This window comes from Pelmatolapia mariae, linkage group LG17, assembly GCF_036321145.2.
Source record: "Pelmatolapia mariae isolate MD_Pm_ZW linkage group LG17, Pm_UMD_F_2, whole genome shotgun sequence".
NCBI classification, from domain to species: domain Eukaryota; kingdom Metazoa; phylum Chordata; class Actinopteri; order Cichliformes; family Cichlidae; genus Pelmatolapia; species Pelmatolapia mariae.
The window spans coordinates 5,179,986-5,198,084 of record NC_086242.1 but is presented as its reverse complement, the minus strand read 5'-3'; the positions used below and the strand labels follow the sequence as shown (position 1 = coordinate 5,198,084).

Here is an 18,099-nt window from a genome sequence, read left to right as displayed (position 1 = left end):
TTCTGTGATGTGGTGGTAAATGCAGCCCGTTGGGGGAGCATTAGCGAGCTCTGACTGCAGTGGGAAAACTTGTTTCTCGCTTTTGTCAAGTAAAGAAGAGTGCAGCTCAAGCATGCCTGCTGGAGGGGAAGAGGAAAAAAAATCAAATAAGTTAGTGCACGCTGGTGAGCAGGAGAAGGGCACAAGGGACGCCACTGGAGTGAAGTTTTATTAGGTGCCTCAGCCAAGTTTATGGAATACAGCGTGGGCTGTGAGTCTCACTGTGTGTGTGTGTGTGTGTGTGTGTGTGTGTGTGTGTGTGTGTGTGTGTGTGTGTGTGTGTGTGTGTGTGTGTGTGTGTGTGTGTGTGTGTGTGTGTGTGTGTGTGTGTACCAGACAGAGAATAGATTTTTTGAGGCTGATCCCTCCTATCTATTTCTTCATTGGATCATACCACAGGCAGGACAGAAAAAGCAGTCAAGTGTTATGACACCTCAGACGATATTAGTGCTTCTGACACTTTGCACACTTTTTTACTTTTTACTTTTTACTTTCATCCAAACCTTATATTTAACCCTGGGACAGTTCACCCCTCAAGAGGCTACAAGATCTGGTTTTCTGTAGAAAACCAGATCTTGGTTCAAGATCAGGGGCGATCGTGGCTCAAGAGTTGGGAGTTCGCCTTGTAATCGGAAGGTTGCCGGTTCGAGCCCCGGCTTGGACAGTCTCAGTCGTTGTGTCCTTGGGCAAGACACTTCACCCGTCGCCTACTGGTGGTGGTCAGAGGGCCCGGTGGCGCCAGTGTCCAGCAGCCTCGCCTCTGTCAGTGCGCCCCAGGGTGGCTGTGGCTACAATGTAGCTTGCCATCACCAGTGTGTGAATGGGTGGATGACTGGTTATGTAAAGCTTTGGGGTCCTTAAGGACTAGAAAAGCGCTATACAAATACAGGCCATTTACCATTTATTTACCATTTCTATAAGACCTTGAGAGGTGAAGTAGAGATACATTCATATGTGTAAACAGTTTGGGGGGGTGGGGTTGTTTTGCTTTGAGTCTAATGTCGACATCCTTTGCTCACACAGACATCTATTTGGGCAACAAATGGAAAAACTTAAGAAATAATAAGCATGTGAAGATTAAAGGAAACTAAACTTTTTTTTTTCCTTCCTGGTGTGCAATTGCTCTTTATTACAAATTCTTCCGATGCGAGGTAATTGTTAATCTGATTGTTTGTTAGAACTATTGCAAATGAATATGAGTAAGTTTGCTGATATATAACAAGCTACAACCTATGGTGCTGAAAATGATGCTAAAAACAATAAGTGCAGTTTCTTCAATGACCATTTGAGGCAGACTGATACCATAGACTAGCATGGTAAAATGCACAACAGCCACAAAACACACGTTTATGTGCTGTTAAATAAAGCAGTTCTGGTCACTGTAGCTAATTTCTCCATTTATAAAGACTATTCGGTAGTTATTTTTTGAATAAGTCACAAATTTGGATTTAGCAAGAATAATTTTGAAGGAAACAGGTTATCTGGGGTGATTTGTGACTGAAGGATGGCAGCAAAAGTGAAAACATGGTAGTAATACCTGCCATGGTTATAGGGTTTGGACACAGTGACACAGACAAAAATGGAGGCTGAGCTGATGATTTTCATTGGTGGTGAGCAGAATGGAAAGGACTAAAAAAAATGAGTAGATCAGAGAGACTGCTCAGGTTACGTAGTTTGGCGACACACTAAGAGAGGCAAGGGGGAGATTGTTTTATACATGTGCAGTGGAGGGATCTACTGGACAAAGGATGTTGAAGATGGAGCTGCCAGACAGAAGGAAAAGAGAAAAAACCTCAGAGAAAATTCATGGATGAAATGAAGGAGAGGGTTGGTGTGACAGCAGATAGGGACAGGGTGAGATGGAAGCAGATGATCTGCTATGGAAACCCCTAAAGGGAGGAGCCAAAAGAAGAAGCCAAAGATAAAGTTAGGGGTGCGCTCACTTTGACAAGTGTTGCAACACTGGAGGCTGTAACTGGCAGCAGGCTGCTTGGCCTGGCTTCTGTTCGTTTTGAGCCTCTGCTTTGGACCTCTCTATCGTGTTTCTGGAGCTGGTGCATTTTGGAGCAGTTTGATGGAATTACCAAACAAATAAAACAGCACTAATTAGCACTATGTATGTGTGAGCAGCTCCACATACAGCTGACTTTGATTTTAAGTGGGCTGGACAAGTGAAGCTCACCTTTCTGTCAATGGAAAGAACTTTACCTACACACTTAATCCCTTGTGCTTATATGATAATGTAAGAAAAAGAAATGCGATTTTAACATTGCATCGCTTTTTCCACATGACAAAGAAATGGTGCTGTGGTAAATGAAAGAAATCTTTCAGCATCTGAGCTTAAATTGTAAGAAATAAATATGTAAAATTACAGAAAAACAAAATCCTGTTAGCCCATTGTCCAGATGTTCCTGTAATTATAAAAACAGAAAGTTCCTGTTAATTCACAGAAAATGTCCTTTTTTTGAGGACCCACTGTAAAAAACAGAAAGTCAGCTGTGGAAAAAAAAAGAAACTTTTTCTGTTATTTAATTGTTTATAACACATAATTATAGAATAAACGGCCATGGGGGAGGTCTACATTTGCAGGAAAAGTTGCAAAACTATTAAAATACAGTGATAAAATGAATGCCTTCTTTCACATCTTTCAAAGTATCCTGTGGGCCAGATTGAAGTCTTTGTCCTTGGACCTCATGTTTGACAACATGAGGTCTAGCAGTCAACACATTTTGCCTAACTTATGAAGGATCAACTGTTGGAGACCAGCTGGAGACACAATCTCTGGGAGGATTGCATCATTAAAGACATCCAATGTAAAAACCTTGGCCAAAGCAAAATATAGTGCATTAAACTTTATCGTCCATATTGCTGATAACTTAAGACTTAATCCTTTCTTCACCCTTCAAAACAAAAACCACGATGTTACAAAAATCAATGCCAAGTCCAGAGATGTATGAGTAATCTTACTTTACCAATAACCATCTTTTATATACAGCCCATGAGAAAAGATACTGACTGTGACTAAGTGAGAACCTGCTTTTCTTCAGTGTCACAGCAATCCAAACACAGTCATATATATTTTAGCAGGAAGAACCTGATGTAGCAATTTGGTGCCAATTTGAAAAAATGTAATTAGATTTTTCTGTTACAGCTGTCAAACCATAAGGCACTGAGTGCTGTGTAACAGGGGCAGGAGAACTTGTGGAGGAGGGATCATTTCTATAGCATCCAGCAACAGTTTCTCTTTTCCCATTTCATTTCTCCAACTCTTCAACCTTTTCAGTTTTGAATCCTTCATGTTTTCTGTTTTTATATATATATACACATATATATATATATATATATATATATACATATATACATATATATATACATATATATATACATATATATATACATATATACATATATATATACACATATATATATATATACATATATACATATATATATATATATATATATATACACATACATATATATATATATACACATACATATATATATATATACACATACATATATATATATATACACATACATATATATATATATATATATACATATATATATATATATACACATACATATATATATATATATATATATACATATATATATATATATATATATATATATATACATATATATATATATATATATATATATATATATATATACATATATATATATATATACATATATACATATATATATATATATATATATATATATATATATATACATATATATATATATATACATATATACATATATATATATACATACATATATATATATATATATATATATATATATATATATATATATATATATATATATATATATATATATATATATATATATTTCCTTGCCATCCACACAATCCCCACCTCTGCTAGCTCTATCTTTTTCTCCCCAGGGAAGCAGAGGTGGTGCAATCATTGTTTAAACACACCACAGGGCAGTTGTTCTTTGCACGCCCAAACTTTGCTGCAGTCTGCACTTTACATATATATACATATATATATATATACACATATATATACCTACACATACAGATTGTATGTACACATGTTTACACCGTACATGGAGACACAGAAAGATTCTAATTCAATAAATTAACTCTTATCTGCGGTACCTTAGTACACTAAAAGTCCTGAGATGCCCCCCTCCTCTCTTCTGTCTGACTGCCTGCATTACAGTCAGTGCTGTGCAACTTCATACAGTGTTATGAGCCTTTACTTCAGTTGAGTACCAAACAAAGCGGCCATTAATGGTTAAAGCACCCAGTTGGTAACCTCCCACTACCAAAAAAAACCCCCCAACAAAAACCCACAAACAGGCACATACACATATACATGCACGCGTGCGCACACACACCTTTAATGACATCTTTTCTGCGGCACATTAACTATTGTGCGGTAATTAATGGGAAAGTCATGGTGTTCAAAAAGCCAGTCTTCTCTCTGCAGACTAGAAGCTGTTCACCACAACAATGGCTTAATGAGTAAACACACCGTGCGTCTCATGAATAAATTATTTGTGCCTTGCAATTAATTTTCCCTATTGAAGTTTGGAGAGAAAAAAAAAACAGGACTGCTACCAGTCTTCATAAATCAAAAAAGGGAGGGGTTAGGGAGAAAGAACATGACAGGAACTTTGAGCGTGTGTGTGTGTTTGTGTGATCATCTGTAATGCGTTGATCTGTGTGTTGCATCTGTGTGTGCACACTGGCTCATATTTGACTAATCTTTTTCCTCCTCTGCTTGGTTATGAGGTTACGCATGTCTGAGTGCGTTTGTAGTATTTGTGTAAATGTGTTTTTATGTCTTACAGAAATGTGTGTTTTAAAGCATTCTTAGGATCTAAATATATGTAATAAACGTAGACCACTGGTGTGTATAGCCAAAAAATAAATAAATAACTTACTGAGAGAAGTTTCCATGCTATCGGTCGGACCTGTCGAGGGATTCCGGACCAGCTGAGTTTCCGCAGCTCGTCTGGAAAACAAACACACAAGAGGCTCTTTTTACACACCATTCTCTGAAATTAGATATACACCATCCTACTTAATATCTAAGGTTTAGGCATTAAAAGCTTATTAACAGTGCATTCCAAATTGAAGCCACTGATGAATTTTTATTAAATAATTAACCTCATACAATGAGCAGTTAATAGAAAAGCTAATCTCTTCTTGTTATTTGACCCAACCTGTCATCGGGCTCGTCAACATGTTGACATTCCAACCACTGCAACCTGTTATGTTATGAGATGTCTGCTGTTACGTTGCCTAATACGTTACAATGTTACCTAATGGGATGGCTAACTCATCAGGGTATTTTTCATTACCAAAAATAAACACCGCTTTGCATTTAGCTTCCAATGCAATTTTATATTTACTGCTTCAGAGGGCAGAGCAGATCATCAACTAATCAGAGGGTTGGTGCTTCGATTTCTGGCTGCTCCAATCTGCCAAAGTATCCTTAGGCAAGATACTAAACCCCAAGTTGCTCCCGCTGGGTTCATCAGAGTGTGAATGCTAGATAGAAAGCCCAGACGCCTTAACGCCTGCTCACATCCTGGGCCATCTGACCTCAGGAAATCACATGATAGGGTGCAGCTAGGTTTCACAGTGAGTTCACCCGAAACCTTGGCTGATTGGGAGGTTTTCACAACTTGGCTGATGTGATTAGGTAGAGGATCATTAGGGGGTCCATCGTCCCTCTTGGGGGACACTCCCATAGGACTTAAATCTAGGACTCTCCACCATTTCACCTTAGAACTGAGGAAGCTTCTCGGATGAGAGGTGAAGTGTCTTCAAGCAACTTAAAGAAGTCCAGACGCTTTTCTTTCCAAGCTCCTTAGACTAGATAGAAAGCACTCAGAAATATGAAAAAGGGCTTGTGTGAATGATATAAAGCACTTTGAGTACTCGAGTAGGAAAAGCGCTAAATAAAAATCACTTAATTACACAGTGAGCTGACATTGGTAGCATCTCCTCCATCAAATTACCAGCGACAAGCTTTAGCGATGCTAAAAGCAGTTTCTTGGTTCTCTTCCTCAGTGGGCCTCACCATCAGTGTGCTTAGCTTGCAGGCGTTTCTTCAAAATGTAAAGCAGAGCTTCTTAGCCACACACTTTCTATCACTCTTGCCACAAATAATAAAACAGCATAAGCTAGCTGGCATTAACATGCACAAAGACACAGCTCTAGCCCTGGATGGGTGTGTATTCCACTAGTATACAGCTGCATGCCAAGAAGTAAGAGACAAACATTGTATAATGTCTCAAGGAGGGAACTGTGGTAATACTGTCACACTGACAGATTGGTCATTTGAAAAAATTAAGTAAATAAGTGATTACTGTTATTGTAAATTAAACGCCTTTGATTATTCACTACAGGAAAAAAGTACTCAGTGCTTACGTTTAATGTGTTACAACCAGCACTGGTTCTAACTCATACTCGATCATCTGTACGTGAATGGTAAGACTAAACATATCTTTGAACATGGCCTTTATTTTGATCTCAGCTACATGCCCGTGAAGCATCATGGCTCTATCTTGTATAGTTTAACTGAACTGACAAAAATTTCACAGCAAATAAGGCTTAGTGCTAAGTGTTAGCCGGGCCGGACCTTCTTTTTCCCTCTGTGACACAACCACACTCACAGTGTGAGAGGATGTGTGAGTGTGGGAATCAGCTATGACTCGAGAGAAAGCACTTTGTCATGTGGTATTTAGAAACCACTGTCTTCTGGCCGGGCTTTAAAAAAAAAAAATTTTAAGTGTCACTTTGAATTTCCCTGAACCAAAAAGAGGTCATGTTCATAAATAGAACTAAAGCTATTGTTTGGAGTGCCACTTTTGTGTTCGAGGCACAAACTTAATCCTACTCGTGCCATAAGGTCTCCACCCAGTACATTAGAAAACGTGTCATTTGCCACCTAATTCTGACCCATATTAGGCATCCTTTTGTCCTCTGACGTAATTGCCATGTCAAAAACGTTCATCTAATATTTCAGTAGAAATATTTGTAAAATATTCAATTTCCTCACAACAATGCAATACAGTGAAAAGCTTTAACACAGTTTATATTTTGGAATCTGTGCACCATAAAGAAGGTGTCTGGATGGTCTCAGATTCGTTTTGCAGCACAAAGACAAGCCCAAAGACAGAGTCACAAAGAACCGTCTTCAGCAGCAGGAAGAATTCCTGCAGCAGATGGTGAGAGGCTGACAGAGCCCTGATCTCAACGTTATTGAGCCAGAAATACCAGCGAGAAACAGAAACGACTGAGACGGGCTAAGTCCACAGAATCCTCCAAGAGTTCTCCAATTCCTTTAAAAACTGTGGAGAAATGCAGGAGGCAAAGGATGCTCACAACAAACAGTGATGTGATTTTACTGGTTACTAAGACTGTAAACTAAAACTAACTATGGCATCATTTGAAAGGGTCCTGCCTTGTGTTTTATTAAGTCAGGCCAGATTTAATGTTAAAGCAGTAAAAGCAGTAAAAGACCAAAGGTCCGTCTTAGCAGAGGAATCATAATCAGAGGAAAGACAGTCTAAAAATAAATAAATAAATAAATCTGGCAAATAGGAAAGTTCCCTGCCCCAAAGAGCTAATCACCAACTAAACCAGCAAACATGTTGGCTAATTGTGATGCTACTATTACAGCTGTGTAGCCACAGGCTTATGTATACAACACCACATCAAAGATTAGGTAGATCTCCCTGTTTTTCTGGGCTAATGAAAGGTTCAAGTGATGGCACACGCACGGTACAAGAATCACTGTTGGGAAGGAAGCTTTTGAAACCTTACTTTAAGGCAAAGACATCAAACTTTATTTTCTTGTTTGTTTTGCTTTGTTAGGGTTTGTTTTGTTTTTTAATTTAACTAGTGACTTTATGCGGTTTTCATGACCCAGTGTCTACTGAAAACACAAAATTATAGCTTCATCCCAATTAGGGATGGGTATCGTTTAGGTTTTATCCGATACCGGTGCCAAACCGGTACTTTTGAAACGGTGCCGGTGCTTAAACGGTGCTCAAACCGGTGCTTAAAGAATGGAGAACACAAAATTGGTCCAAAAACCTCTCATGTTCAGCTGTTTTTTGTAAAAAGATAACAATGTTAGCCTTTTCTTCAGCTATAGGGCATATATGGTATCACTCTTGGCTGGAAGCAGTGCTTAAACAATGGAAAAAAAACACAAAATTGGTCCAAAAACCTCTCATGTTTAACTGTTTTCCACTTTTTCTTTGGTAAAATTTTAGCCTTTTTGGCCAGGGTGAAGGGAGTATCTGCCGCCAAACAAGAAGACAGAAGACATAATATAATATGATGTTTGCTAGTTCACCTTACATGCATTAATGTAATAATGTGGTTAGCCTACTCAATGTGAATTACACACGAACAACATTAAGCTACTCACGCAGAGAAGAACGGCTGCTGCTGCCATCATCATCCTCATCATTTCTGCTACACTGGCAGGGCTAGGGGTCAGGACTCTACTCTTCGGGTTTTTGGGAGATGTTGCTAACTCCAGGTCCGATAACAGGCACCACACCCGCAGTAGATGTGCACGGTGTGAGGTCTTGCAGCAAGCTATCAAACACGGCGCATTTCTCGCTATGCGTCGCCAGGTGTTTCATCGGATTCGAGGTGTTACCTCCTTTGACAGTATCACAGTATCAGCTTAAAGGCTGCTGAGTTTGCATCTTTTGCTGCGAAGTACAGCCAGACTTTTGACCGCTTCGCCTTGGGCATTTTTAATCTGTAGCTCTGCTCTAAAAGAACGTACGTACCTGGGCCCGCCTACTATTCTCGGAAACGTAAAATGATTGGCTAGAATTGGCTCAGGGAAAAAAAAAAGCACCGAAATAAAGCACCGAAATGTGCGCTGCTTTTCGGTCTGGTTACTACCGTTTATGTCAGAACCGGTGCCATCATGGCACCGGACACCGGTACCCATCCCTAATCCCAATTCATTTAGCAAAGGCATAACGTCTCATAAAACAGGTTACTCTTAAGGAGGAAATTCAAGATGATGCGGACTTCCAACTCATCCAGAGCTGGGCAATAAAATAATAAAAAGGATTATCAACCAAAAATATATAATATGAGACATGGTCAATATAAAGTTGACAGAACTCATTCAATCCGTGTTATGAGACACAATACGAAAGGCCAATGACAATGAGAACAGTGCAGCGCTGAAAAAGTTGTGGTTGGAGTCGAGTCCGAGCAGCAGCAGCGCTAATGTTTGAGAAGCTACAAACCAGCATGTTAGGAGTGTGAGCGAAGACAAAATGACAAGAGAACATGTTAACGAAAACTCAAGCAACAGTGATATCGAACATGTGACACCCCAACAGCACAACCCCACACTCAAAACACGAGGACGTTGTTAAGGAAATCGGGAGCATGGAGATAATTTGGCTATTTAACCTCCGCCAAACAAGCAGAGCAGAGCACACACTGTTGCAAAAGCATGTTTCTACAAAGGCAGCTAACACCATTACAATACACCAGGGGTGGGCAACTCCAGGCCTCGAGGGCCGGTGTCCCTGCAGGTTTTAGATGTGTCCTTGAACCAACACAGCTGATTTAAATGGCTAAATTAGCTCCTCAACATGTCCTGAAGTTCTCCAGAGGCCTGGTAACGAACTAATCATGTGATTCAGGTGTGTTGACCCAAGGTGAGATCTAAAACCTGCAGGACACCGGCCCTCGGGGCCTGGAATTGCCCACCCCTGCAATACACGATGCTGGTAACCACAGTCGAAAATGTCGGATTTAAGCAGCTGATTAAAGTAGCTGAGCCTCGTTACCAATTCCAAGGCCGTAAACATCCCGAGCGTAAACAGAGGGATAAACATCTGTGTTCGGATTGCTGCTCATGAACAAGTCACACATCTGATCCATATATGAGCCTCACTGCCCACTTCATTGAGACTGCACTTCATGTCCCCTTTGTTCCTCCTGGAGCATAAGCAGACCGCAACCGAGTGTCAGTTTTGTTTATGTTCACCTTCATTTTATTTGAAAGGTTTTTTCCTTTGTTTTATCACAGGGTTTTTACCTTACAATATAAAGCACCTTAAGGCAACAATTGTGGTGATACAGCGCTATTTAAATAAAAGTGAAATGGATTTTTTGAATTTGTACTGAGGATATATACAAAATCATTTCAGTGTTCCTTTTTTTCTATTCATGGGGACATTTCTCAACAATTGGAAACAGTTTGTTTCTATACAAAAAAAGAAAAAAAACAGTATAGAGGTAGTTATTACAGCTACTTCATTTCTTTGGAACTGACCAAAGAATTTAGTTTTCCAGTTCACCTGTGTTCTTCTGTAACTCTTGAACCTTTTGCCTAGTGAGATTTAAGATTTTACTTTAATATATATATATAAAAATGTTATTCAATTAAAATATAGCTCTACAATGTCAAACTTCTGACGGAAAATAAATATCATTTAAACCAAGCTTAATCCTTTTCAAACCTCTAAGTAAAAAGAAACCTTTAAGCTTGAAGGAAACACTGATATCGACTAAAAGAAATATTAGTAAATATACATGACGCCACACAGTTGGACCTGCTAGAAATCCGTACTGTGGTATACTGCATTGGTCTTCGTTGATATGAAGCTCTACATGAGAGGTACGTGAGATGACTGGATGACCCTGCCAATCAGAATCACACAGTCCAGGAAACCAAAGATAAAAAATTAAATGTATTTCTTCTGAGGAGTGGGTTCCTGGATGAGTTCTCGCTAACATTAACTTATCCATTATTCACAGATGGGCCTCGCTCTGCACGTGCCCTGCAAATCTACAAGCCCCCATTAGCATTCACCAAACTGAGGGAAACATTAAAAAAAAAAGCAATGGAAATCTCTTCACTTGTAATTGCACTGCCACTGTTTTACCTGCATTCTCCGAGTGAAAGAAAGAGAGAGGATTGATTTTTGAGCAAAGGAAATGCCACCACCTTAACATACTTTTTTCTGTGAGAAAAAAAAACAAAAAAAGAAAAAACAAATGTACCTAATAAATAAGCCAAGTTCCTCCTCTGCTCCTATTCATGGAACCGGCTGGAAATTGATAAGGTCTTTGCACAGAGTGAACAGTATTGATTAGCGCTGCCAAATGACTCTGCCTTGCCTGTTCTTCAAGGCAAATGCAACGCAGAGCCAGTGACAGATAGCAGAATAGGAAATAGCAATCAGCTAAACAGCAATGGGCTAAGTCCATTGGCTAAATTGAGTGAAACGCATTAGAGCTTGTTCAGCTGATGGGAGCAGCTATTTATTCTCTTTAGTTCCTGTGCATCTTCCACTTAAAATTTCTCTCTTACCTTACCCCCAGTGACTTTAATTATATAGAAATTCAATACAGTGATCTAGTGCACAGCATGGGTCTGCTGGTTCAGAGACAGTCAGAGCACCGTGATGTGGGAAGGTGTCGATTACCCCAAGGCAGCGTGTGCAGCAGCAGGTCGCAGTTTAAAAAACAAAAAAACCTCCTTCAGACATCACACAGACCATAAAAAAGCAAAGCAAAAGAATGAATTCCTTCCCTTTCTGCTCCACAACACTACAACAAGTTGAAGACGAGACTTGGGATGCTGCTTTTCCTTTATTGCTACAATTTTATGGTGTGGACATTTAAATGACAGCAGCACCAAAGTTGTCCAATCAAACCCAAGTGCAACCCAAATGCAACAGAAATATTATTTACTCACCAGATTTTTAAAAAACGTGGATATCAGTGCTGTTGCATTCAAAATCCTATATTCTATGTGTACTATCATTCAACATACTTCTGCATGAATAGCAGTAATATGTACCTATTCAGGCACACTACTTAGCTTCTAACAGTATAAAAAAGGTGCATAGCATCCTTTGAAAAGTCAAGCTAATGCATTAATTCTTTCTAAAGAAACACCACCTCTGGTTAAAAATCAATGAGTTGTGTCATAAGTTCTGTTGCGCTGTGATCCCAGCAAACACTTTACTGATGATATTATGAGCTCAACTGCTAGTTTCAGGTCATAGTGAACAAAACACAAGGTTGATTCTGTAAAACTACTGTCCTGATTAAAGGCAGAGAGGGGGACATCACGTTGACATGTTTACCGTTTAAACTGCATTGTGGATTATTAATGACAATGTAGTTTGATACATAAGAATCCTGTATATTATTTCAGAGAACTAAAGAGTACATTAATGTGTAATTTCAGCTGCAGGACTGGTTTCAGAACTACATTCTGAAAAACGCAAACAACAAATCTCAAAAGAATAGCAGGAAGTGTTAAAAACAACATGATTCCCTGCACCCCGGTGCCAAATGTTTAATATTTTACATTAGATAGACATATTACTTTGTATTTATGGTTTTGTTTGTGTGGGTTTTATTGCATTCGTGTTTCATGTGCCTTTCAACTCATCTTAAAACTTTTTGGGGGGAGTTTATGTAATCATGACACAAACTGGACCAGACATTACAAAAGATAAATAAATGCATTTAGAAAAGAGAGAAAAAAATACAATGCAACTGCTAGAATCTTTAAAAAAGCAGCATGATACAAATATTTGGAGATACAACCCCAAAATTATGGGTTTTCACAAGTAAAAAGAACAGATGGAAATGAAAAAAATGTCTATATCTTTAGTAAAAACATCAATTTTAGGCATTTATGTTTCCAAGCCATTCATCTTGTGCCTGACACTGTGCCAGGAAACAATCTTCTGTCCTATTCAAAAGTATTTTTTTCCTCCACAGTTCGCATTCTGTTTGGGGAATAACTCATAATGCGATACTTCATGTTACTTCCAACGCATAACGCTATCCTGATGCCACAGAAGCTGAGATCGATCTGCACAGCGGCCGCTCTGTTTGCGCTAGAATCGCCCCGCTCCTGTGCTTGTCCTCGGGGAACATCCTGTTTTGCAGGCTGGAGAAGTACTCCGCATATTGATTACCACGACCGCACGTCAAAGGGACCGGAGCATATTATTCTTATATTATTTTAACGCCTCCCCATTATAGGATGAATTTTTACATCGTTACCACTGGTGGCTGATCATATATCTGAATCTAGCACGAGGCTGCTTGCCACGACATCTACCTTTCAGGCATGTAGAGAATACCTGCACTGAGGTTATGCAGAAATCATCTGCAACGGTCCTTAAGGGTGAAATAGTTATCCTATGTGTACCTCCACATTCATTATGCTCCTAACAGCTTGTCAAAAGGTGTCTCTCCTCTTGCCTTGCACCCTTTGAACCTTCATTTGCACTGTCAGACAAAGAAATAGGTCCATGAATCTTGGTGATTCGGGCTTAATTAAACTATGTTATAGCTCACCTACCTGGCATTAATCTCTCCATAGGCTGCACAGAGGAGGGGAGTGAAGGGGCATGGGGCAGAAGTTAGCTAATGGTCTTTACATCCTGATTTTGCAGTGATTTTCAAAACGCCTCTGTCCTTTGTGGTCAAATATTCTGCAGGAACAGCTTGTGGGAGAAGGACTGCATTGCTTGTGTATGTATGTAAATATGCAGCGGTGTGTCTGAAGGGCAAGGTGCAAATATTTACTTACACCATGCAGCTAGCAGAACAAGGAAAGGTGCCCTACATCCTATAGAGAAAACGACCTCTATTGCTGCAATTCACTGTCTTCCAAACATTCCCCAGCAGAGAGCCGGACGACTACAGAATCCAAATTAGTCACCCCAACGTGAGCGCTGATGGTTCTAGACCCACAGCTTGACTGTCAGGAGGACTTATGCACCACACTGGTTCTGTACATGAAAATACAATGGACCAACCTTCCAGTATCACACATTCTAACTACTCCTGGCTTAAAAGGCTTCCTTGAGCTGAGAACTGCATGAGGAAATATATAAATCTATAATCCATCTGTAAAATCTACTCCAAGGTGACGCACTGTTCTTCCACAACAGTCTTTAAATCCTGATTTTATTTTTATTTTTTATTTTTGCCATTTCCTAAATGAATACTACACAACCATACTGCAATTCCCAAGAAGTCATTGCTAAGGAATAAAACTCAATTTCCCACAGTGGGCAGAGATAGAGAGGGCAAAATGAGCATAGCTGACGTACAGGCTAAATTGCAGATGTCGTTTCATTAGTGCGAGGCTAGCTCATCTCTCAAAAAACATATAACTCTCTAGGGCATCTCTTGTGCATTATGAATGAGACAGCCGAACCCAAACTCCACTGGAATAAATTAAAGGCATTTCGTGACATTTCGAAAATTAATCTGTTGTTTTTGCTCAGCGGGCACTTGTCAAAATGAAGGGCGGAGAAGTTTCTGCAACTGTCCCGGAGGTGACGAGGGACTAGCTGTCGGCGTCACTTTCACTGAACAAAGTTAGCAATGCAAACAAGACACTTTTAGCTGACAAATTTGTCACTCCTCGCTATACATCATAATATCTAGAAGAGAAAAAAAACTATAAGGACATTTCTTTTAAAGAGGTCTCCGGAGACAGACAAAATTAAAGCAAAACCTCTATTTAAAGTCAATTCACCCCACAGGCAGTTATTTCAAAGCACATATAGAGAAGTGAAAGAGGGGACCCTGTGGAGACCAATAAAACATCTCATTATGTTATTAGGTTCTTTGGATTTAACATGATCAGTACTGTGGGTGTTTTTCATGTTGGACACAGATCTCAACGGATTATTCTAGAGGGACAGACCCAACCTTGGAGGAGGCCGTATTTCTTACCACCATTAACAAAAAAAACAAAAAAAACCCACCTGTAACAACTCAAGGGCAAGTGCTGCAAGTCTCTTCTCTGTGGCTACCGTATTCCATTATGCATGAACTTACAGGAGTTCACTTTGTCTTGGCTGGAGTTAAGCTGGGGACCACAGGGGGTGATTAGAACACCATGTACCTTATGTTGAACACCCACAACAGCTCCTCTGATGGGGGGACGCTCGGAGGTAGCGAATGCTCAGTGACTCTTGAAACATTTAAAGGGCGCAATATGTTTTATCGTGTTTATATTTCATTAAAACTTATTTAACCAGCCAAGATAACCCAAAGTGTTACACAACCAAACTCTGAGAGCAGTACCAAGGGGACATAAAGGTCACGTCAAATGAGCGCAACGCAGAGTTTTCCAGTGCATTCACTCATGTACCGTCGCAGACAGCGGCTTCACTGAGCAGACGGGGCTGGCTGCCTTGATAAAGGCCACCTCAACTGTGCTTATTAAAGCAGGAGAGAATGTGTCTTTGTCACCTCTCTGACCCAGATTCTCTCTGGCACATACATGTGGGTCACAGGATCACTTCCTTAACATTTAGCTAGTTCAGACATTGTTAAAGACAGAGGCCTTTCTCAATAAATTCCGGGGTTTGCAGCAGTGTAAAGACAAGTTAATCCTACTTCTAAATTATTAAGAAACCTGCATTAGAACACAGCCTAAAGTATTTTCCTCATGAACAAGTGTTTTTGAACAAGGGACAAAGCCACTGGCCACAGCGATTCTAAAAGAAGTAAACTGAGAAATTAAGTACCAGGTCAAGATGAGAAAAATAAATAATTCTATTAGAAAAAATATCAACATTTATTTTGTGACCTTATGACCTTCCTGTTTGAGTCCACTGGCTGCATCAGCTGAGGCAGGTGAAGCAACATTGTTTTCTCCATAAATCCAGTGTACTTCACTTTTAGTTATAGTTTCCTGAAGTTTCTGAAGAGCTGAATGATGAAGATGAAGAGCTGACAGCCCCTATGCACATGAAACCGAACTTTATATCCATGAAGTGTGTGAGAACAGTCTGTACTCTGACATACGGCTATGGGCGGGGTTCACACATATCCACCTGCTCTCAGATCAACAAGCTGGCTTGAATGTGGAGGACAATGACACTGACAACCTTTATTTCTTCTTTTTGGAATTATGCAAACAGATCTGTTTGAGTGTTTTTGGTCATTTGTTGGTTCTAAAAATTTATAATCTGACTCTCATACAGCTGTAAACTTGAAACCCAGTTCTGTTTTTTTCTTCTAGCAGTGTTGTGGCTGCGTGTTTCATTATGTTTCTCCTTCCTCCGGGTTTCTGATCTCTGAAAAGGTCTAAATCTGGTTATATTTACTACTGGTACCTCAACATCTTTTAATTATGTCACATACTAATTCCAAAAAGGATATACAGATAGTCCACAGATTGAGATAATTTGGCTCAAAAAAGCAAACAGTACTATCTGTTTCTGACTATATAATTGTAACAAATTTAACAACATATCACTCAATCTTTGTTTTTATTTTAACTAAAAACATGCTCTTTTTTTAAAAAGCCCAATCACATCAATGTGATTTATTTTTTAACACTGATTTACAGCAATTTTAGAAGGAGGCAGAAAAATCATATCAGCCTGCAAATAGGAACATGGGATCATAAACCACAAAGGGCTTTAACAAATGATACATTTCCTCCACTAAGGCAAAAGGCCGAGTAGAGCCTCATCAGAGGTGCTGCTTGTCTCTGTTTGTCAGCAGGACTGTGCAAAACACTACCAATTTAATGAAACTTGGCAGAGAGGCAGAGCACAGGCATAGAAAGAACCCATTAGATTATGCTGGTGATCCAGATCACTTTCTTAAAAACTGTGAGAGAGTGCAGTGCATTGGCAAAGAGCGTGCTCTGCAAGTGTGCCATTCCAGTTTGTCTCTTAATTTGCAGGACTTGTTGAGCCTTGCTCAACAGATAAGAGTTTCTCTTCTTATTTTTTTTGCTTGTTAGACCTTAAACAATTAGGAGACGAGCAAGATTCATTAACAAACAAGGTGAAACCAATGTTCAATTTCAATATTAGATGAAATTTTTGGATGTAAGCACACTCGTAATGCTCACTGAACCCTTGGGGTTTTTGAATGCTAATTAAACATAATTTACCTCAATTTAAAAAGGATTTCAGTTTCTAATGAAAACTGCTTCGTAACCCAAGATGTTAAATAAGAAAACAAATCCTGAGGAACACACTTTATTGTGTTCAGAAAGCCTAATGTAAGAAACAGCACATGTGAGAAGATGCTTTGTCCCTCGTTTTTGTCTGGACTGACAACCTAAATACGGGTTTTGTTCAGGGCTAGGCAGTTGGACGGCAATTTTCTTGGATGATTTGTATTGTTTTAAATTAAGTTTTTAAGTGAAACTGCTACATAATTGCAAGTTTTTCATAGACGACAACAGAGATCAAAAATGTTGCCTTTCTAGGTAAGCTAGCTGCATGTTGCTAGTTTTTTCCACCAGCATTGCCACATCAAATCAAATCAAATTTATTTATATAGCACATTTAAAGACCGAAGTACACCAAAATGCTTTCCAGTAAAACCACGATACAGATAAAAATCACAATATAAAATATAAATTACAGATATAAAATTATTACATAATCTAAATGCAGAGCCAGATGTAAATTACCCTAATTAGCCTCGAATGCCAGGTTAAACAAGTACGTTTTTAAACGTGATTTAAAAGATTGAATAGAATCTGATGTGCAAATATCAAGAGAAAGATTATTCCATAATTTGGGTGCCGCAATGGCAAAGGCACAGTCTCCTCTGGTCTTCAGCCGAGACCTAGGTTGCACTAAGAGCAGTTGGCCCGATGATCTTAGTGCTCTCTTAGGGCTATACAGACAGAGGAGATCAGCTAAGTAATCAGGTGCCATGTTATTTAGGATTTTATAAGTAAACAATAAAATTTTTAAATCAATTCGATATTTAATAGGAAGTCAATGTAAGTTGGCTAGAACAGGGGTGATGGAATCATACCTTCTAGTGCCAGTTAAGAGACGTGCTGCGGCATTTTGGACCAACTGCAATCGCTGAAGGAGGGAAGATCGGAGCCCCAAGTAAAGAGAATTACAATAATCTAGTCTGAAAGTGATGAATGCATGAATGAGTTTCTCTAGATCTTTGCGTGGTATATAAGGTTTAGCCCTAGAAATTTGGCGTAGTTGGTGGAAGCTGGTTTTTACCACAGTAGACACCTGTTTATC

General features: G+C 39.3%; 1 protein-coding gene across 2 annotated transcripts in view; it reads right to left on the bottom strand.

Annotated features, from left to right (window-relative positions):
- tbc1d22a (TBC1 domain family, member 22a) overlaps nt 1-18,099 on the bottom strand; it is a 161,479-nt gene that overhangs the window by 116,553 nt on the left and 26,827 nt on the right. For both annotated transcript variants that reach the window (XM_063501346.1, XM_063501345.1), the window contains exon 6: nt 4,972-5,042. In XM_063501346.1, the coding sequence (XP_063357416.1) occupies nt 4,972-5,042 (71 nt within the window). The remainder of the gene's footprint in view (nt 1-4,971; nt 5,043-18,099) is intronic.